At 36.2% G+C, this 23,151-nt stretch overlaps 1 protein-coding gene across 10 annotated transcripts in view; it reads left to right on the top strand.

The window, feature by feature from the left end:
* LOC145674466 (clavesin-2-like) overlaps positions 1-23,151 on the top strand; it is a 396,132-nt gene that overhangs the window by 325,846 nt on the left and 47,135 nt on the right. For all 10 annotated transcript variants that reach the window (XM_081744563.1, XM_081744561.1, XM_081744562.1 and 7 more), the window contains one exon: positions 11,570-11,774. In XM_081744563.1, the coding sequence (XP_081600689.1) occupies positions 11,597-11,774 (178 nt within the window). In that variant the 5' untranslated portion in view covers positions 11,570-11,596. The remainder of the gene's footprint in view (positions 1-11,569; positions 11,775-23,151) is intronic.

Below are 23,151 nucleotides of genomic sequence, written 5' to 3'. Positions count from 1 at the left end.
CCTTCTCGGTGTCTATGTTGATCTTGGTATCGTCTCCAGTTTTTCAGTCGTTGTTTTTGTAGTTGGGCGTGGAGGCTCTCCGTGGGAATCAAGATGTCGGTGATGTGATCCAACTGTGTACTTTCCTTTGCAAGACGGTCGGCCACCATATTGCCATGAATGCCAGTGTGACCAGGTGCGTGGGAAAAGAGGACACTGTGTCCTTTGTCCTTGATGGTTGTAATCTGTTGTTTGATATTACCGTGGATCCATGTCATGCGGTTAGATAGGCTCGTTGTTTGGAGGCTTGTTAAGGCGCTAAGACTGTCACTACAGATTCCAAAACTGTGGTAGTTATGTTTTATGGCGTGTCGCAATCCCATTCGTATAGCCCATAGTTCAGCGTGGAAAATTGACATCTGATTTGGTAGTCGTTGTCTTTCAACGTGTAGGGAATGAGGTATGTATATACTCGCCCCTGTGTATGCCACTCCTGCTTGCATTCGTTTGGAAGCATCTGTATATATTAGGATGCGATGAGAATGGTTTGCTGCCATGTAAGAGTCCCATCTGGGAGCCACGCTCTGCGGGCATAGTAAATTCGTTCGTTTGTTAGTAGAAATCGCTAATTCCAGTGTAGCTGATTGCAATGTAGTTCGATATTGCAGATTATAACAAGATAGACGAGGATTCCGGTATATTGTTTGTTTCCAGCGTCGCAGGTTTGCATATGCGTGATATAACCATGGAAGTCTCTATCGATATGGTAATGCTTTCTGTCTGTTCTGCGTGTAGAGGAGTTCGAGTTTCGGAATCACTGTGGATGTTGTTGTTCCTAACCTTATCAAAATGAATCTCGAGACATAGTATTCCATGTGGACTGCGAATGGAATTGTACCGGCAGCCTCTAATAATGCGTTAGTAGGAGCGGTTTGTGGTAAAGAAAATATTGTACGGAGTGTGGTAGCTTGAAGCCGCAGTCGTATTTGGCAAAGTCTCACAGGCGTAGGTGCGAATAGACAACCTCCATAGAGAAGAATGGCGTCTACACATTGTTGAGAGATGCGGAGTAATGGGCATACGTCCGTCCCCCATTTTTTAGTACTAACACTTCGTATGATGTTGATATCTTCTCCTGTAACGATGTTAGTTGTAACATCGTTACAGGAGAAGATATCAACATCATACGCTGATATCCAATTTAATCGCTGGTCAAAGGTGATTCCCAAATAAGTAAACTGCGGCTGTTGTGTCAATCTGAGTTTGTCAATCTGCAGGTGAATTTGACCTAGGCCTATCTGTCTTTTCCGTGTGAATATGGTATAGGTTATTTTGGTCCAATTTACATGCATGCCGTTCGAGAAGTTCCATTGATGTACAAAGTTCAGAGCGACTTGTAAGTGTCGTTGTATTTCTGTTAAGGAGGAACCGCGAACATATAACAGATGATCGTCAAAATAACTGAGAATGCGGACGTGTTCCCTGAGTGCGTTATGGAATTCCAACATAGATAATGTTATTCTACAACAGAAAACGTGAACCTGAAGAATTCTCAGCGTTGCCATCCATAGAAATTGCAGTGTTGCCAGATATTTTTTAATATATTTTGCCTAATATTTTTCCTCTCATCATTGTTCACACTACAATGAGCCTTACTAGAGATTGCACTTCCGATCTCGCACTCAAGGGGTTCCTTGTAAGTATTTTAACATATCCATAGTTTGCAGTGTTACGACCACGGTTAATTTTTTATGTATTTATAGTTTTTTCTGCATTTACTTCTAAATCCATGTCCCTGTAACTGTTTAATAACACCTCACCATTTCCTTCTTTTGTCCTAATATTTATTATTATTAGTTTAATGTGAGCAGTACTACATACTTGATCTTACTAAGAATTCTTAGTGTAGTTAAAGTCTGAATTGTATAGATAAACAGCGAGAAATTAGCTGATAATCAACAAATTTAATGGGAATATTTTGGCCGTTGTGAAGTGTAGTTGGATGTTAAATAGGGATGCATACAGGTCGAGAAACTTGAAACTAAAAAGGCGAACAACAGGAGCAGCGCCGTAACTTAATTTTTTTTCTGGAGGGGTGGGGGGCAAGTATTAATATTTGGGCCCCTTAGAAAAAGTTGTTTTGGGCCCTCCCTCAAAATTCGAAAATAGGCCCCTTCTTTCCATCTTTCTCTTACTCTTTGTGGGCCCGCCAGAGCTCCCGCACGCCCCTGGGCCTGTTCCTTACATGACAAATTAATTAAGGGGACAATATTGAAATTAAGGGGACAATATTGACAAATCTCAAAGCCATACGAATAAATATTATTTCTAGGGACCCTAATTGTAAACATTTTTTTACTGAAATGGGCCCATTTTTGGTTTATTTACCTTTTCTGTGCTGTTTTGTTTATGTAATATAGTGAACCTATTTCATGCTTCATTTACAATTTCATGTTCGTTGAGTTGAGTTGATTTTAGTTTAGCGTCCCGTTCAGCAGCGAGGCTATATGAGACGTGGACCTACTGATTAACGTGGAATCCGAACCACATGAGCTCCCGCCGGGAATCGAACCCGGGTCTCCCACGCCAAAGGCGCGTAATTTCATGTTCGTATCGTACATGGAGTACGATTTTTTTTCTTAAAGTGAACCCCCTCGAACGGCGGATCGCTTCCCTGGAGGGCAGTTGCCCCCTGCCCACGACAAGTTACGAACCTGGACGGGAGAGTCAGTGGCGGCAATTGGACGTTAAGAGTGGGGGAGGGGCAAGACATGATCTGAATATTTGTATATCAGTGTTAGTTTTCCTGGTTGTTTCTAACACTTTGTTTGACGAAAGGTTGTATAACTAATAGGATACAATCTTTTTCAGTTAAAATATTGTATATCGTATTTCACATTTTATTACGGAAATTGGCAAGAGCAACGCGATTAGGTACTAGTCCTTTGTACTCTTAAACAACGAAGGTGTAAGAAGGGATTTGATTCCTTGCTCATGAACATCTGGAAAATTGTGAGATCAGATTATTTAATAACAAATTTGCAGAACAAATAAATAGAAAGGATAATAATAATCATAGTAATGAATTGAGGCTTGTTTTCTAGAAGTTACATTGAAACTGAGGAACTGAACAACTTATATTTTTAATTCCACATATGCCATTAAATGTATGTTTTTACTCTTTACAACATTCAAAGAAATACGCAATTTCAATATTAATTGCTTTGAATTGCAATTAGAACGCAATTTCTGTAGCTTTCTTAACTTCACGGGAAGACAAATAACCAATACATACTCACGCAACGGCAAATATTATATGGCACCGTTTTTTCTATGAACCAGTAATACATACAAAAACTTTATATTTCCAAATGAAACTATATGCATTGAGGGATCACTTCCAAAAAAAATGGGGGCAACTATCCCCTCTTGCCCTCCAGAATCGCCGCCCCTGGGGAAAATTGTTGTGTAACGCAGTGTTCCACGATATGTATCTGGATGTACTTTAGTTATAGAGGTATAACCCATGTGTGGTACCATAGACTTAAATAAAACTGTGGATCAAGCAATTCAAATTTTCATGGGAGCTATTTCAGCAGAGTCTATCGTGTTGTTGGATGAGATGATAAGCTATTTTTGAATTTAATAGAGAGCGGAAAATTGATGCCTCTCCCATGGTATCTATGCAGTATGTAATATTTAAATATAATTAACCATTTTTGTTCCCCAAAACTCCTTGATATCTCTCCTTGATAGATTTCATCTGTCAAATCCCATCCGATCAGTGCCAAAAGATCAAACAGAAAATATTAATCTTACGCTATAGCTGTCTGCTATTCATTTCTTGTAGCGATTAATAATGTAAATAAAAGCTACCATATATTTGTTTCATTTTACTTTCTTTGAGTACTGTATCTTGAGGCCTTTTCGCACTGGGACTCCAATTTCCTGAGACTCCAGCACCAGGTTGACCCGAGTCAGCACGCTTTTGTCAGTGCGAAATCATCCGAGCTGAGTCATGCTGAATGAGGCCAATGTGTGCTAAGTCGAGACGTGTTAGGGTCATATAAATATCTGTGCTAATGCGTGCCAGAATTATCACAACAATGCTCCCAATGGAACCGATAGGATTGAGAATTCATATGCAAATTGCGTACTCTACTGGATCCAAAATATTACGAATGCGAATTACATGATTGCATCTCTCTCTCTCTCTTAAAAAAAAAAAAAAAGTAAAAATTTATAGTTGCAAACTTATAATTTAAGTTTTTGAGAGAGTGATAACAAACAGCTTAAGGGTCTTCACTACAGCGAAATTAAACTACCGCTAATTTTTTAGTTTTTCTGTAATATCTTCAAAACAATTAAAAATATTCGAAAAACAGAAACGTAGTGAACTAGACAATACGATTTTGCATGTGATACCTTTACCATAACTCACCTAAGCGCTTTTGGTGTTCCGCTATTTACAGAACCAGCAAAAAATGCTACATCTTTCTACAGTTGCAAATCAAAAGCAGATAGATAAGTTGTGATAACGGTATCACATGCAAAATCGTATTGTCTAGTTCACTACGTTTCTGTTTTTCGAGTATTTTTATTTGTTTTGAAGATATTACAGAAACACACTAAAATTAGCGGTAGTTTAATTTCGCTGTAGTAAAGACCCTTAACAGTTGGCATTTAACTAGAAAGAATTAATGTCCGTGGACTTTACAGTAAGTCGTACAATTAAAATTTCGTACTTCATTTTGAATAATTGTTTAAGGTATTCTGCATTGTTATCTTTCTGGCGCATGCCCATACGATTGCTTACAGATTGAAATTTGCGTGAAATGTGACGTGCTATATAAACAAATACTCATGTAAAAAAGAAAGAAAAAAAAAGAAAAAAGTCACATCAATATTTGCTAGGTGGCCATTACGAACAAGATTCTATTTATTCCGCGTCAGGGCAGGTTAAAGCTAGTGAACAGCGCGAGAGTGCGTTTGCACGGAACAGGCAAGAAATAGCTGTAGATATACGCAAACACGATTATTAATGTGAAAAAATACTATCAACCTGTGCTAGGTGACCACTTAAATCGGCAAGCAGGTCGACCATATTTGTAAGTTGTATTTACTACTATGTTTGTGTCATTTTTGCTTGTTTCAACATATATATGACTCTCATGATACAATCAAACTGTCTGCTGTAAACATTACTGTAAATATTCAGAATGTTCAACCGGTATACGAGTTCGGATGTGCACTGATACTCCGCCAGAGGACATTTGTATCTAATACAGTCTTCTTTCACACGCATTTAATCATTTTAACCAGATAACTACTATTTTCAAGACAATCTACTGTAAACCTGTACTATAATTTCGAGTTTCTTTTATACTGTTATACTGTATCTGAATAAGTATTATTTTGCTGCCGCTTAAGAAACATATTCTGTTTGTGAGAGATTAAGATTCTCCTAGATAGCTATGAAAACGCTGCTGCCTAGTTCACTAATGTTACCTAACATTATAATATGTGTGGATAAATAACAAATATAAATGAAATCTTTAAATCTTAGACCTACGTCCTACGTTTCTGCCAGCTAGGCTAAAAGAGACGGTAATGACGAGAAATGAATGCAATTGTGAAATGAATAAACTGGGAAGAAACAGAAGAACCCCGAGAAAACTCACGAACACGGTGTTTGTCCATCACAAAGCTCACTAGGTGCGTGCTGGGATCAAACCAAGGACCCCACACACCAGAGGTGAACCCTTTGCCACTTGAGGCACCATGTTCCCAACGAATATTCTAATTCTAATCTAATATAAATAAAATAAAGAGTTGGTTAATGTGTTTGTTTGTCTGTCTGTCTGTGTGCGGCCTGGACTATAAGAGTTGACCGAGAGTTACCAAATTTTGGTCAGGGATACCTTGGTCCAGGCCCCAGATCAAGACGAAGCGCTTTTTTAAAATTTCGAACCAGGAGGTCTCAGGGGGGAGGCGTTCACCGGGACCGGCCTGAGGACCAGACAAGTTGGCCGAGAGTTACCAAATTTTGGTCACGGATACCTTGGTCCAGGTCCCATCGTTTTTGTCAAAATTCGAACCAGGGAGGGTCTCAAGGGGCGTTTACCGGGACAAGTAAAAGAAGTGGAAAATGACCGATATTAGTGTCGAATTCATAGTTTTCGTAATCACTGAGATCAATGGTGAAACTCCAATCGCATTATCTTTCAAATTCACCCTATTCGGTTACGGGCCGGGGGACCGAGACATGTAAAATTAATCCAAAATGATCGATATTAGTGTCAAATCCATAGTTTTCGCGGTCGCTGATATCAATGGTGACACTTACATTAGCGATGACTTGCAAATTCAGCTACCATTGTATTTGGCCGGGGTTCAGAGGGGGATACCGAGACATGTAAAAAATAGACCAAAATGACCGATATTAGTGTCAAATCCATAGTTTTCGCGGTCGCTGAAATGAATGATGATACCCCATAGGCGTTGGCTTTCAAATACAGCCCCCATGTGAAGGATGGGTAGGTATATTCAGCTAGTATATAATATAATTTGCAATAAGAAAATTATAGAATTGTTAAAAAACAAATAGTTCATTATACATGCGTAGACACAGATTTGATGCTTAGGGAACGGAGGTCTGTCTTCATTAGGGCCGGCTTATCCATATAGACAATATAGGCTTCTGCTTAGGACTGAAACATTTAGGGGCGGAATGGCAGGCATTTTTTTAAGTGTGGTTTAACAACATTAACCAAAACGTACATGAGCCACCGCCCTACACATTTAGGAAGAGGAAGTTAGTGAAAAGCGGGATCACCCAAGATGAATTACTGGTCATCTATATGGAGCGGGGGAACATCTATTTGGCTATAGTACGATTCCGTGTTCCCACTATTCATTTCATGGCTAAATAAGATCTGCATTATCTGAATATCCAGACTCCGGATGCTCGCAGAAATGTCAGTGACCTAAAGTTTCTACATAAGGTAGTCAATGGAAACTTAAAGCTCTACTTCAAGAATTATTCTTTCACATTCCTACCCATGTAGCACCAAATAACCAACTCTTTCACCTTTCCCACAGTAGACTGTCGATTATTCGAAGATCCTTCTTTCACAGAGCGCCAAATTTATATAATCAGATAACAATTGACGTGAACATTTTTTAACTTACTCAGCTTTTGACAAAATAATTACACAAATTCAAAATAACTAAAAATGAATTAAGAAACTTCATCTTTGCCGGTTTTGTTTTATATTTACAATGGACATCGACATGGTTTACATTACAAAAAGCTTTAATTTCCTCTTGCCCTGTGCTTATATTAGTAAAATTTCATTCCAAATACAACAGCAATAAAGGTGTTTTAAAAAATTAATTGGCTTATAGATTATTTATCGATATCATAGAGAGAGGCATTGGGAGTAAGTTTTCTTTTATGTAATGCTTAAAATATTTTAACAATGTGATAATGTGGTGAAAATGTCAGGGATTACAAGGCTATATTTTGATTTGGGTTTAGGGAAGAAGGAGATTATGGGGACGCAGACATGTTTTTTTGCCTGGGGTATAAAATATCCTAGAGTCGCCCTTGGTCTTCACTACTATGAAAAATGTTGAATTGAGACCCAAATGTTTGGATCATACAGACATAATAAAATACAAAATCATTTTTATTATTCCCATCCTTTTTAAAATGTATATGTGCATTTTATTTAATTGTATTATTTTTACGAAAACATTACTTCTATAGGCAATTGCCGCATTGAAAACTGCATTGCTTCTATTGCAGATGACGCATATTCGCATGAATTGGATGAACAATCCCAGCATGTTTTCGCTCGCTATCGGTAGTCTAGGCATCGACTCTTCTCTTCGGTTAGTTAGTTAGATTGGAGCTTAGTGTCCCTTACTTACAATTTAACGTGAGATCCGAATCTCAAAAGCTCCCGCCGGGAATCAAACCCGGGTCTCTCATATCGAAGGTGTATCCTCTAACTATACAGGGTGTTATAAAAATGTGACACAATATTTTGGGACCAGATTCCTCACATCAAAATAAGAAAAAAATCATAGGACCTGTGCTCAAAAGTGGATAGTTTCGGAGTTATAGGGTGGCGAAATCGTGAAACAAGTGAACTTTAAAAGTTTATAGTTCAACTACTATGGGACCTATCGTAGTCAGGTCAAGACGTCACTGACGAACTGGTATGTGAACTATCCAAATATTCATGTTTAACAATGCTCCAGTACTTACAGATCAATTTTGAGAGGTAGGTGGAGAGTGATCAAGTACTCTCAAACAGCCTCTTTAAAAATTGTTAATTGTTATGCAAGTACCGGGCGTGTACGTTTTCGGCACTCTATAACTGCTAAACTACGCACTTCCGACCACAGGTCTATATGAACTTTTTTTCTTATTTGGATATCAGAAATCTGTTCCCAAAGTATTGCAACAAATATTTGTAACACCCTGTATAGCCACGTGGAAGCTCTCGTCTCTTTAGGTTAAAGAATAAATCCTCTTGCGCAAATGAAAAAAAAAACATAGAATAAGAGTTCTAAGACATTACAAATCTCTTTTACGCAAAGGATAGTAGTCACTTCCTAACCACTCAGCTATTGTTAGTCTGCACCTGAGAGAAGCAATGTTATTTAATTATATATCCGCCAATAGAGTACAATCATTGAAGACATCAGAATGAAATATTCACATTTGCGGTAGTTCTGCTTTGTTACAAGCTTGTAATTAATCCGTTAAAAGTTAATTATTAAATTAATGAATTAAAAATGTGATTTTTAAAAATTGACTCAATTAAATTTTACAGAAGTTATTTTTTGTTTGATAAACATTACTTCATTTGATTGATTTATAATTAATTTTCTCATATCTTTAATTTTATTCATTAAATTTTTCATAGAATTTCAGAACTCACGGCTATTCTTATTGTATAATAGTGAAAATTGTCATTTCTAATTTTTGTTGATTAAGTTTGAAGCTAATTTGGTAAGATTTTACTTTGACTAGAACAGTGACTGGAACCTGTTCTTATAGGTTCAATCCCTTGTTGGAGCTGTTTATACTTTTGGTGCGATGTCTGTTGTGAGATCAGTTCATAGTTCATAGTTTTCCCCACTAGGTGTCTATCATGTACAGACATATGGTAGTTCGCTACTTTGATGTCACCTGTTTCTGCTTGTAGCCCGTGGGTGTCACGCAAATATTTTTTCCACGCTCGACCCTAGCCATAGGAACTAAATACACGTTACTGATTGGTTAAAGTTTGCGATTGTCCAAATTTGCTGGTGAGTGTATGGTGTATTATAGTAGTAGAAGAAAACTGTTACTTTGTTGATAGAAATAAAATTATAATTATGTTTAGGTTACATTTCGTAAGAACATGAGGCACATTTTTTTTCAAGCCCTACCCTAAAAATATATGCATTTTCGTCACAAGGAAGCGGATGAGGTTCGAAGTTGGACCACCCGTGTGTGACGTAATGTCACGTGGTATTATCATGCGGGTAAGGGTGGAACAAAACGAGCCCTTTGGGGTTTCTAATCTCCTCCGCTCGCTGCCGCTCGCTCAGCTATATTTCATGACGTAAATAAATAACTTTTTTATGAATTATATATTATGTGCAAGGGCAAATGACTATTATTTTTATCTTATTTTAATGATAAAAATGTTATGAAAATAAAAAAATAAAAATTTCCGTAGGCCGGGTTTGAACCCACGCCAATAGCGATTGTCATTACTAGCCTGTTGCGATAGCACGTTCGGCAATGAGGACAAACAGCGGGCATATTTACGGGTCCCAAACGTTTCATGTATCGTCTGATCTTATTGGCCGATACACGTAGGACATCAAGAGTCATGACATACATACAGCAGAAAGTAAACGCCAGATGCTATTGGTCCTCGTAGCCGAGCATGCTAGTGAGCAAGCTAGTGATGGAAATCGGTTTTGGCGTGGGTTCAAACCCGGTCCAAGGATTTTTTATTTTTTTAAAATTTTCATAATACATTTTTCATTAAAATTAGCGTGCAGTTTTACTATACAGATCCATAGTAAAGTAATAATAATAATATTAATAGTCGTGGTAGTAGTAGTAGTAGTAGTAGTAATAGTAGGAACGGGTGAGAAGCAACGCAGGAATTGGTTCGGTTCGGTTCAAATGGGCAAATTAAATATTTGCCTAATCTTTTCTGTACACTTCACATGACCAACTTAAAAGAGATGGCTAGAGTAGCGCGCGAAAATAATACAGGGTAACGAGCGAATACTAAAACGTTTGGGATCGGCAAAAATGCCGACAGCGGCAGGCGTCTGCTTTCTGCTATATATGCGCTACGTGTCGAGAAACGGATAATAATCAACCAATCAGAACCGCGTATTTAGCTTTTATGGCTAGAGTCGAGCGTGGTTAAAAAATATGTGCATCTCGCGCTGGTTGTCAAATGTGTGGAAGCGCGTATTTCAATTTGCGCATCGTTTCTCGTGCGTCGTCACCACCGAACGGAGAGCAGTTAAACAAAATTTTAATTTAACTCTATTTGTTTATTTATTTATTTTTGTTTTTTCTAAGAGAAAGGAAAGGTAATAACGTCATCAATAAGAGACGTTGTGTACCATAACTCACGAATCAGAGTTTGTGGTCAGGCAGTATTCGAAAGAATAAGAGGTAATAGGTTATAAATGCTTTAAGAAGTGAAGTCTTTCAGTTTAACGTCATACGATTATGTCCTTTAGGATAGGAGAGACGGAAGATTAACCCTACCGTGCGTGATTTGTTTGTATTTAAGTGAAATAATATACAGGCATATTATAAGACGCTTTTAATTAATATCTGAAAAGAAAAATGTCCCAAAATGTCGTGCTAAGATATAGAGATACTTTGTATCACTTATGATACATTATGTATAAACAGTTCATGTTCCTCTCTCGTACAAAATCAAATTATAGCATACATAAAAACAATTAGGAAACTTACTTCATGAACTTGAAATTTTTGCAACTTCGAAACTATTCTTTGTTCTTCAGAGTACACGACTCATAAACTCTTCTATTCTCACCTTCGCTAAGCATGCGCACGATTTCTTTCTCTCTGTACTGAAGCAACATTTTCCTGACATCTACCGGATATATGGTGAACTATGTGCTCAGGAGAAATATCAGATATGATACAATATGTATTTGTGTTACAGCTCACAACCTGAATATTAAACTAGACATAATTTATTTTGTATCAAATATGATACAATATGCATTGTAGGGTTAAGGCAAGTGAGTGATAATAAAAGAATTGTGGAATGAAATTGTGGTAGGAAACAAGTACCCCGAGAAAACTAGAGACACTATTTGTCCAACACAAATGTGCTTGGCCAGAGATCGAAACAGCGACCCCACGCACCAGAGGTAAGCGCTGCCACTGATCCACCGTGCTACTTAAAATGTCTTTTAAGAAATGTGTACATTTGTACAGTAGAGGACTGGATGATCATTGTGTTGCAGTTTATTTATGTAAACGAAATACACTACAATCGCTATTTTTTATTATTATTTTCAGTGTTACCTTGACAAAGAAGCTTAAAAAATGAGCTACCGAAGTAAGTGGCTGACACAGCCTGATGTGTACAACTGCCAATTGTCAGCCGAAACACAGGAAATGGCGAAACTAGAATTACGAGAAGACAAAGGAATGCGAGAACATGCTTTGGCACAGATGAGGGATTGGATTAACAAGAATCCTCGAATAGTTTGCTGTAGAATGGGTATGTAGATTCAAATATGTATTTCTATTTTTTAATATATGTACGTACTTAATAGTGAAATTCATTGTTGTATTAGCGAGTTTATTTGTGAAAGTGAATCCGGCAAGATTACGGAACTTCAACAAATTTCTAAATTCTGTAGGACCAACGAATTTTGCAAAGGTAAAGGGTGTCCTATAAATAACGCAACTTTTGAAATGCTCGACCTTTCTGTTCTGGTAATTTAGCAGTACTGAACGTTACACGATCTGCAGTTTTTTTTGGTTAGTAATAACGGACCGCCGGATTGTCATGTTTTCTGTACAGGTAGTAATGGGGAATTTCACCATGGAACAGGGTGTGGTCATAATGAAATGTTATAAAATAGAGGATCTGCCCATACTACAAAATTGTGAAGCCATACGTCACAGCTTCGCCACACCTACTCTGCCCACTCCGCGCCACTAAGATTACAATGTTTCGAGCCAACAATCATGGCGGAAACGAAACTAGCCAATCATACATGCCGGCTCAGACGATGCTCGATTGTTTTTCGGCTTCAGTGAGTTCATATGATGAAGATATGTATGGGCAGATCCAGTGGCGTAGCACACTTTTGCGGGCCCCCCCGCAAAGTATAGAGAAGGGGCCCCACTTGTAAAGCCGACACAAGTTCATCGCAAGACTTCGGGGCCCCCCGCACTGCGGGGGTTGCGGGGGCAGCTGCTACGCCACTGGGCAGATCCTCTATGTTATATCATCCTTGGTGAAAACTTATTCCAATTCCAGCAACCGAACGATTTTCACCATTATGTTCAATTTTCCGATGAATGGACATTTAAAAATAATTGGGAGGTCAACTTGGGAATTTTTGATATTAGTATAAAGCTAATCCTCATGGTGGGAAAAATTACATCATCAACATGTTTGGAAAGTGAATGTTTGGTGTGGAATTATAGGAATGCAGATTGTAGATTCGTATTTTTCAAGGAGAAATGAATTATCACAGATGTAAAAAACTGTCAGAAGATCTTCGTACATTATTACAAAATAGTCCACTCCAGTTGCGTCGTAACATATGGTTCCAACAGGACGGATATCCAGCGCATACATCGCACCGTGTTCGTGCATTAGATGCAATCTTTCCCAATAGATTGACAGGTAAGTGTGCGTCTGTTACCTATCCACTCTGTAGAGAAAACAGATTACTATCATGCGCTATTCAAATCTCCGCCACTGCTAACCGCAGAGACAACGGATGAAAATCGTATAAAGTTCAGTGCTACCAACTTACTAGAACAGAAATGGTGGGCATTTCAAAAGTTGCGTTCTTTATGAGACACCCTTTATCACCATTGTAATAACAACAACTATATTTATGTTATTAAAGCCGGCGTTAGCGAAACTTCTACTATTCGACTCGATTGGTTGTTTGTGTATTTATCCGCCAGTCTGTTCCAGATAATTCTCGTACAGCTTACCCGATTTTCATGAAATTGGCTGTGTGTCTTTCTTCCGCTATTCTTTGGAGTTGTAATACTTTAAATACAAGAGAATGAAAGGGGTAAAATATACTCCATGATGCAAACTGATACACATACATGGAAGAATATTTACAGTATAAGCCATGTAAAAAAAAAAAAAAAAAAAAAAAAAAAAAAAAAAATTGATTATAACAAAACTCAATGTATGTTATCTTTATGGCATTGGAAATACCCTCACAGCTTAAGGTTAAAATCCGCCAAAAATGAAAGTGTGAATTCACTTATGTGAATTTCACAAATACGTTCCTCGATACTTTTTAAAAAATCGATTTTGGCGTAAAAAAATGAAATGAAATCTTTGAGTTTTACTTCCCACGGTTATGCCGGTTAGGCTAAAGGAGACGGTAATGATGAGTAATGAATGAAATGAAGAAAGTGGGAGGAAACGGAAGAACCCCGAGAAAACCCACGCACACGGTGTTCGTCCACCACAAAGCTCACTTGGCGGGGGCTGCGATCAAACCCGGGACCCCAAGCACCAGAGGTGAACGCTCTACCACTGAGCCACTGCGGCCCCCGATTTTGGCGTAATATATCGTACATTTGCTTTGAGGCTTTCTCATCGTCCCCTATTCCGGGAGTTAAAATCAATAAAGTAATGGATTTACTTTTCTAGTCCTTCTCCCGATTACTTTTAGAGTTCTACGATAAATGTGGTCTTGTATCTTTTTGGTTTACATGTCAATTTGAAATGTGAAATAATCTGATGTAGTGCCCTTTGAAGAAATACAACTTTACGTTGGGTTGGCAACAGTGTTAGCCTTGTGGTATCGCAGAATATTCAAAACTATGTAACGATGCTCGATGCTGATATTTGCATCGCACAAAATTTCAACGTTTTCTGTTAATAAGATTAAATGTTACAAAGGTGTAACAAGATAAATGGCCCACCCTGCAACACACACACACACACACACACACACACACACACACATATATATATATATATATATATATATATATATATATATATATATATATATATATATATATATAATATGTATGCATGTATAGGGTGTCTCAAAAGTCCCCTGATTATTATCAGAGTTACAGCAAAACGAAGAGGGGAAACCGTCTCCAAATATAATGTTTTCAATCTAAAGTGAAGGAACTTCTTTTAAAATCGGACAGGCCGTTTGTGCTGTACACTCTTTATGCACTCAATGTTAAATGAAAATGCAACGTTGCCGTTTACCTGGAACCATAACATAAGTGAATAAAGTTACTGTCTTTTACGCTAACATGTCGATGGCCAGCCCCCATTTCAAACGGTAACTTCATTCACTTATGTTGTGGGTCCAGGTAAACGGCAACGTTGCATTTTCATTTAACATTGGGCGCATAAAGAGTGTACAGCACAAACGGCTCATCCGATCCAAAAAAAAAAAAAAAAAAATCACTTTAGATGAAAACATCATATTTGGAGACGGTTTCCCCCTCTTACATTTTGTTGTAACTCTGATAATTATAGAGTTATACTGTCAGGGGACTTTTGAGACACCTTGTATAGTGTAAGAAAAAGTTAGGTAAAATGGAATCTGGAGAAATACATCAGTGATTTAAAAATCACGAAACACGTGTCCAATATTTTAAAAAGATCTATGCAACTAACGCGAAATGAAGTGGCCCCCCTCCCTAAGGCGCACAGTGGAGTATTTGACCCTAAAACCGAACAAAAGCCGAAAAAATATAATTTGAAAAATGTATGAAATAAAGCTTATTTCTTGTACTTCGATAACTGGCGGATCTTGTAAACATAAATTCGATTATTGAAATATAAAATGAATGTAAATAATAATTGCTGAAATCACTCAATTTTTCTGGCTGTGCGAATTTAAATTAGTGTGGTCGCGCGTATACGAGTAAGAGATGGGAGGATAATATTAAGATGGATCTCGCAGAGATAGGAATACAAAGTAGAAACTGGATCCAATTAGCTAAGGATACAAGTCAGTGGAGAGCTTTTATGAACGCGGCACTGAACCTCCGAGTTCCATAGGCCATAGAGTTAGTTAGTTAGTTAGTGGTCGCGCGTACAGTTTTTGAGGTATTAATTTTAGTAATTGTATTAACGTCATTATCAAGAAAATTTGTATTGCTTTAAAGGGCATTGATAGAAGTTTTAATTGATGATATGTTAATACTTTAGCTCTAAGTCTTGGTGGTTAAATATGTAATGTAATATCAAGAGGTTTTTCCAAGAAAAAATATAAAGTTTATAAGTTAAGAGGTGTTTTTGTTTATGTTCTGAATCTAATTGATCAATGATTCCTTTTGCATTGAAAAGTTCAATCTTTTGTTAATTTACTCCAAGAATAAAATTTTGCCTGAAATTTCCGAATTAAAAATAAAATTATATTTATAAATCATATCTAATTTAGTTTTCTCGTGAATTCAGAAGGTCTTACAATAGTTTCCCGACATAAACCTATGAGTTCAATCTGTAGTTGATTGAGTTCACACAGAAGTAGAATTAATTTTTCAAGTAGGGTTTCATACAGTTAATTCTATAATAAATGACATTTACTGAAACTTTTAAGTTCATAAACTGCACCATGAATTATGACGCAGGAAATTTGTTGTCTGTCCTTGTTTGGATTATCTGTCCTTCATACAAGAATCAGGTTTTTTGAATCAATATTACACTTAGCCTACAAAACAATGACAAGGGAAATCAGAAGAGAAAACCATAGTTAAAGAGACGAAGAAAAGAAATTCAAACCAGTTTCAGAGAAGAGATGGGTTTGTTATTGGACGTCCCTAAGCAAGGCAATGGCAACACGAACGATGAGAACACTTCAAGGAGGTTTCTTGCTGACCATGAAACTGTTGCCCGAATAAGTGGTGTGGATTTAAACTTGATAAAAATATTTCAAGATTATTCTGTAGTCAATTTCTAGTGGCCATGAAATGGACGTGGAGAAATTTCAGAACTTCCCTACTGCCACTGCAGCACTTTATGTGAACCTATATGATTGGTACCCAATGACTCCAGCCCTATATAAAGTTTTAGTTTATGGCCCAGCAATCATAAGACATGCTATTTTCCGTATTGAGTAACTCTGAGAGGAGGCAGCTGAGGCTAGAAACAAACATTTTCGACTTAGGGGACGCAGTTCAGCAATAATAGCAGCCGTCTTCAATGAACAACATCCTAATCGCGTCCTCCAGCCAAAAGGATAATTTCAATTCTTTCTTCTCGAGTTAACATCCCATGCTACCTACAAGAAAAAAAAAGTAGAGACAATCAGTTTCCGTCCGTACAATACCCCATACATAAAATTTACGTCTGAAAGATAATATAACCGATCCTAAATTCATTTACAACTGAAAAACCGTTGCAGATTTTGAAAAAATAACTTAACCATTAGATTTCTCTTCAAACGGGGATGTTGTTTAATATGTCATATGACCATATTGCCATTTAAAATAATCAAGTTGATTCCAATATGGCGGCCACGAAGATGGCGGACGACAACCTTAACCACGTCATAATGTTTCTCCATGTTATAAAAATTGATCCCGTTCACTTCGGATCGACTGCATTTAGAGTTTCTTAAATATTTAGCCCGGTCCAGACTTTCGGCCACACCCTGTACAGTATATCTAAAACAATGTGTATTGCTGTTTCTATTTTATGTTTATGTTACTTTTTTATCCATTATTTCATGTAGCAAATGTTAATTAATAGCAAAATAGCAATAGTTGTCTCTTAAAATGTTTCAAAAGTATTTATCATAGACAGTTTAAAACAATAAAAAACAATTAATACACAAGATAATATAATTTCTCTGATTTTCCTGACTTTTCAAAACTGCAGGACCGTGTTTTGGCTATAATGTATCTTTAAAACTGTAGGTAAACACAAATTAGTTCAATTTAATCGATTATTTTATGGTACTAAATGATAAATATTTTTGTCCGGGTTTCAAAACTACTCCACTGTGCGGCGGGAGGAGAGGCAACTTTAAATTTCAAGTGGAAACTTCTTATTTTTATTACAGATTCGGATTGTGATATCAGAAATACGCAGCTTTTACTTGAAGTAATTTTTCGTTATCCTTCTAGTTGGCGCTATAATCGCAAGAAAGTTAATATCATCGTACGTCAACTGAGGTTGATAATAAACTAAATATTTCAAAATGCAGTTTTAAAACAGATTATTCAACCAATATGAAACGAAATTGCTATGCCATTTCTCTAGGAAATCCAAAAAAGGGAAGTTTATTCTTGGGAGTGTTTTTTTTTTCGGATAATTTCCCAAAACTGATTCAGGCCATTTTGTTCATAATTCATAAATAAAGATTTTATTCATGACCTGACAATACTGTGTATATATATATATATAATTTGCCCTGAAAAATCTACGAGGCGGTAATTTATTCCTGGGGATCAGTTTATTTCGAACGATTTTCTCAAAATTAATTCAGGCAATTTTGTTCATATTTTATTAATTACTATTTCATTATTATCCCTAGATCATTGCACAAATCAGTTTCATGAGAATATCCACAAGGGTTTGTTTCCTTCTTTTGACAATAACGTAAAATACCACTCATGTGATTTTGTTATTTTATAAACAAAAATTTCATTAATGACCCTATCAATTGGCATAAACTATTTCTTACGGAAAAATCAACAATGGATAGTTGACTTTTGGGGATGCGTTTCCTTTGAGTGAAGTTTCCCAAAAGCACCTTATAATTTTGTTCGTATTTCACAAGAAAAATGTTTCATTAATAACCGAGGCACAACAAGATTTAATTTCAGGAACTGGTGCGAGAAAGTTTAGTCCCGTACTTTTTATGGCATTTATTCCGAAGTTGGGCGTCCGCTTTCGCCACGTTTTTTCGCTGTTATCTCCTTTCCACACTTTCTGCAATTTGTTATTAGGTTCATTAATCTGTGCACTTCACAAACTTTTAAAAGATTTTGCTTGTTATCAACATATTGCTTCACAAATATTAAAACTGTTAGTTCATTGCCCTTGTACATTCGCCATGTTGATGACATAAATGCTCGTTTCTTTCCCACAATGCAACTGTTCGGTTACCTTGCGCCAAGTAGTTCCCTCCGCTCTCCGTATAGTCCCATGTTTATAACCGCTTATATATAACAAATAAACAGATTTTTCGAGACTCTCATACATTAACAAGCACACAAACGATCAAGTTATCCATATCTTTCCTGTAAATTTTAAAAATTTTGCTGGAAACGGACGCCCAACTTTGGAATTTAACCCCTTTTTATTAAGTACAATGCCGTGTAAGGACGTAAATGAAACCAGTCCATTAGTTTATGTTCAGTAGTTAGATGAGCGGCCATTGAGGAAAACTCGATGGTGTTGGTAATATGTCTTTCAGAGAGTGTTTCATAATAGAAAACACATTATTTACAAATGAATAAATAAAATATTTTTTTAAAACAAATCTACAGAACCACAATATTAGTAAATGACAGTTTTCGGTATTAAATCTTGTCATCTTCTAAAACATTTTTTTCTGTTATGACTTCAACAAGACTAATTTCAAATCGCAAGATTAATACATATAACGAATTTTTGAAAAGTAATCCTAAATCACAGCCTAAGTTTTGCCAAGGTAAGATATTGAATAAGCTGCTGGCTAGGTAAAATATTGTTTTTATTGTTTACAAAAAAAAAAACTGAATGGGTTACAACAAAAAATAAATGTCTACCGAAATTATATAATTTGAAACTGTGCAGTCAGAAACAATATTAAGTATAAGTTGGAAGTATAAGAAATGGTAGCTCCAACTTATACTTAATATTATTTTTGACTGTACAATTCTAATAGATAATAAAAGTACGGGCCAGCACACTAAACTTCGCCGCTCCAATTCCTCAAATTAAATCATGTTGTGTTGCAGTTATTAATGAAACATTTTTCTTGTGAAACACGACGAAATTATAAGACAGTTTTGTAAAACTTCACTGAATGAAAACTCTTTCCCAAAAGTAAACTAGCTCTTGTGGATTTCCCATAAGAAATAACTTATGCCATATAATAGAGTTATTAATGAAATATTTGTTTATATAAACAACAAAATTATATTAGTGTTTTCAGAAATTGTCAAAAAAAAAAAAAAAAAAAAAAAAAATCTCACCCCAAAAGTAAACTACTCCTTGTAGGTATTCTCATGGAAGTCATTTATGCAACATAATAATAATAATAATGACATATTTATTTGTGAAATACGACCAAAATCGCGTGAGTCGTTTTTGAGAAAGTCGTCCGAAAACAAAAACTCAACTCCAAGAATAAACTACCCCTCCTAGATTTTAAAGAACAAATGGGTTATGCAATATTGTCAGGGTAATATCGAAATATGGAAATAATATCAGTCGCATTTGAAAATCTTTGGAATGAAATCTTTCAGTTTAACGTTGCAAGATTATGTCCTTTAGGCTAAGGGAGACGGATGATTAAGGCAAGTGAATGATGATGGAAGAATTGGTGGAATGAGAATTATTTCTCTTCTCTTATAAAATGAAATCTTTCAGTTGAACGTCCAACGATTATGTCCTTTAGGCTAAGGGAGACGGATGATTAAGGCAAGTGAATGATGATGGAAGAATTGGTGGAATGAGAATTATTTCTCTTCTCTTATAAAATGAAATCTTTTAGTTTAACGTCCAACGATTATTCCCTTTAGGCTAAGGGAGACGGATGATTAAGGCAAGTGAATGATGATGGAAGAATTGGTGGAATGAGAATTATTTCTCTTCTCTTATAAAATGAAATCTTTTAGTTTAACGTCCAACGATTATGTCCTTTAGGCTAAGGGAGACGGATGATTAAGGCAAGTGAATGATGATGGAAGAATTGGTGGAATGAGAATTATTTCTCTTCTCTTATAAAATGAAATCTATTAGTTTAACGTCCAACGATTATTCCCTTTAGTCTAAGGGAGACGGATGATTAAGGCAAGTGAATGATGATGGAAGAATTGGTGGAATGAGAATTATTTCTCTTCTCTTATAAAATGAAATCTTTTAGTTTAACGTCCAACGATTATTCCCTTTAGGCTAAGGGAGACGGATGATTAAGGCAAGTGAATGATGATGGAAGAATTGGTGGAATGAGAATTATTTCTCTTCTCTTATAAAATGAAATCTTTTAGTTTAACGTCCAACGATTATGTCCTTTAGGCTAAGGGAGACGGATGATTAAGGCAAGTGAATGATGATGGAAGAATTGGTGGAATGAGAATTATTTCTCTTCTCTTATAAAATGAAATCTTTTAGTTTAACGTCCAACGATTATTCCCTTTAGTCTAAGGGAGACGGATGATTAAGGCAAGTGAATGATGATGGAAGAATTGGTGGAATGAGAATTATTTCTCTTCTCTTATAAAATGAAATCTTTTAGTTTAACGTCCAACGATTATGTCCTTTAGGCTAAGGGAGACGGATGATTAAGGCAAGTGAATGATGATGGAAGAATTGGTGGAATGAGAATTATTTCTCTTCTCTTATTAAATGAAATCTTTTAGTTTAACGTCCAACGATTATGTCCTTTAGGCTAAGGGAGACGGATGATTAAGGCAAGTGAATGATGATGGAAGAATTGGTGGAATGAGAATTATTTCTCTTCTCTTATAAAATGAAATCTTTCAGTTTAACGTCCAACGATTATGTCCTTTAGGCTAAGGGAGACGGATGATTAAGGCAAGTGAATGATGATGGAAGAATTGGTGGAATGAGAATTATTTCTCTTCTCTTATAAAATGAAATCTTTTAGTTTAACGTCCAACGATTATGTCCTTTAGGCTAAGGGAGACGGATGATTAAGGCAAGTGAATGATGATGGAAGAATTGGTGGAATGAGAATTATTTCTCTTCTCTTATAAAATGAAATCTTTTAGTTTAACGTCCAACGATTATGTCCTTTAGGCTAAGGGAGACGGATGATTAAGGCAAGTGAATGATGATGGAAGAATTGGTGGAATGAGAATTATTTCTCTTCTCTTATAAAATGAAATCTTTTAGTTTAACGTCCAACGATTATGTCCTTTAGGCTAAGGGAGACGGATGATTAAGGCAAGTGAATGATGATGGAAGAATTGGTGGAATGAGAATTATTTCTCTTCTCTTATAAAATGAAATCTTTTAGTTTAACGTCCAACGATTATGTCCTTTAGGCTAAGAGAGACGGATGATTAAGGCAAGCGAATGATGGTGGAAGTATTGGTGAAATGACGATGTGGGAGGAAACGGGAGTACCCCGAGAAAATCCATGTTGTCCACCACAAACTAACTTGACCGGGCATCGAACCAAGGACCCCACACACCAGAAGTAAGCGCTCTACCACTGGACAACCTGCTATCTTAGTTGTTTTTGAGAAAATCGTCCGAAAAGAACTCACACTCAAGAATAAACCAAGTTCAGGTCAAATGAGTTACGCCATATTGCCAGGTTATTAATTAAATATTTATTTGTGAAATATGAACACAAATCGGCAGAGTTGTTTTTAAGAAAATCGTCCGAAAAAACTCACTCCAAGAATAAGCTAGCCTTCGTACATTTTTCAAAGCAAGTGAGTTACACCATATTATTACGTTATTAAAGAAATAATTATTACAAATATGAGCAGTTTCCCAAATCGTTGTTGAGAAAATTATTCGAAAAAATCTCCCCAAGAATAAACAACTCCTTTTCGATCTTTCCCAGAGAAATGACTTATAAGCATATGATGTTTTTTTTTTTTTTTTTTTTGAAAATTGATGTACAAAACATAAAGTAAATAATTAGTAATAAGTAAATAACTAATTCGCAATTTCTAATTTTTACCCCTAAGTAAACTTCCCTTATTTTTATGAGTAGGAAGAAAATTCGAATCCCATCCGGGAGGATCATATGAAAACTTTAAAATTTGGTTGAGATACGTAGAACTGTATGACCTCTAGGTTCATCAGGGCAAATGGACTAACAGACGAACCGATGTCGAAAATAAGTTTTTCGGTATCAAGGGGCTATGAAGCGTGTAAATCCGTAGAAACCTCGAATTTGACTTTTTCACAACCACCATACTTTCTTCTCTCCTTTCGTCACTCGAAAGAAAAAAGTACCTAGAATATATACAGGGTTACCAAAGTAATAGAAATGTCTGGAAAAGTAATAGAAATGGACAACCACATTAGTTCCAGCCCATATGAATAGGTATTTAGACGAATTACGTTACAAATGAACGTTCCTGAAAAGCACAGTCATTTGTATAATCCAGTAATCGAATTATTAATAATAGTAAACTTTGCTTTTTTCCTTAACCTGACGTTTGTCTATATGGCTTTATTTTGTTGTCAGGCTGCAGTTTCAAATTCTCTCTCTCCGTTGCTTTCTGTGAACGATCGCATTATTGACATTTTCCGAAATATAATTGCATGTAGTTAATGATATTGAATTTTCGTTGCATACCAAGTAATTTGAAGCCGAAAAGTGAAATATACTATGGTTTGTTTTGAAAGAATCCGATATCAGGTCATACAAGCTCACGCGTATTGATTAGAATACTGTAGTAATCTGTTGATTTTAATATTTAATAAGACTGCTTTGAACAGTAATGGTAGAGTATAGGGTATCTAAAAATAAATCGACATTATAGAAAATGAATAAACCTATATATGAGTAATAATAATAATATGTGTGTGTGTGTGTGTGTGTGTGTGTGTGTGTGTGTGTGTGTGGTAGTGAGTATGAATAAATAATAGGACACCGTACATATATGCGCCCAGCGGTAAATTTTGCTGCAAGGTATTGAATGTATTCATATAATGATAAGTACATTAGTACACTAACCATTACGTTAGAATATTGTGTGAGGAGAGTGTGTTG

This window comes from Thermobia domestica, chromosome 17 (assembly GCF_964235325.1).
Source record: "Thermobia domestica chromosome 17, izTheDome1.hap1.1, whole genome shotgun sequence".
Taxonomy (NCBI): domain Eukaryota; kingdom Metazoa; phylum Arthropoda; class Insecta; order Zygentoma; family Lepismatidae; genus Thermobia; species Thermobia domestica.
The sequence above is the reverse complement of the archived record's forward strand: the minus strand, read 5'-3'. Positions and strand labels throughout refer to the sequence as shown.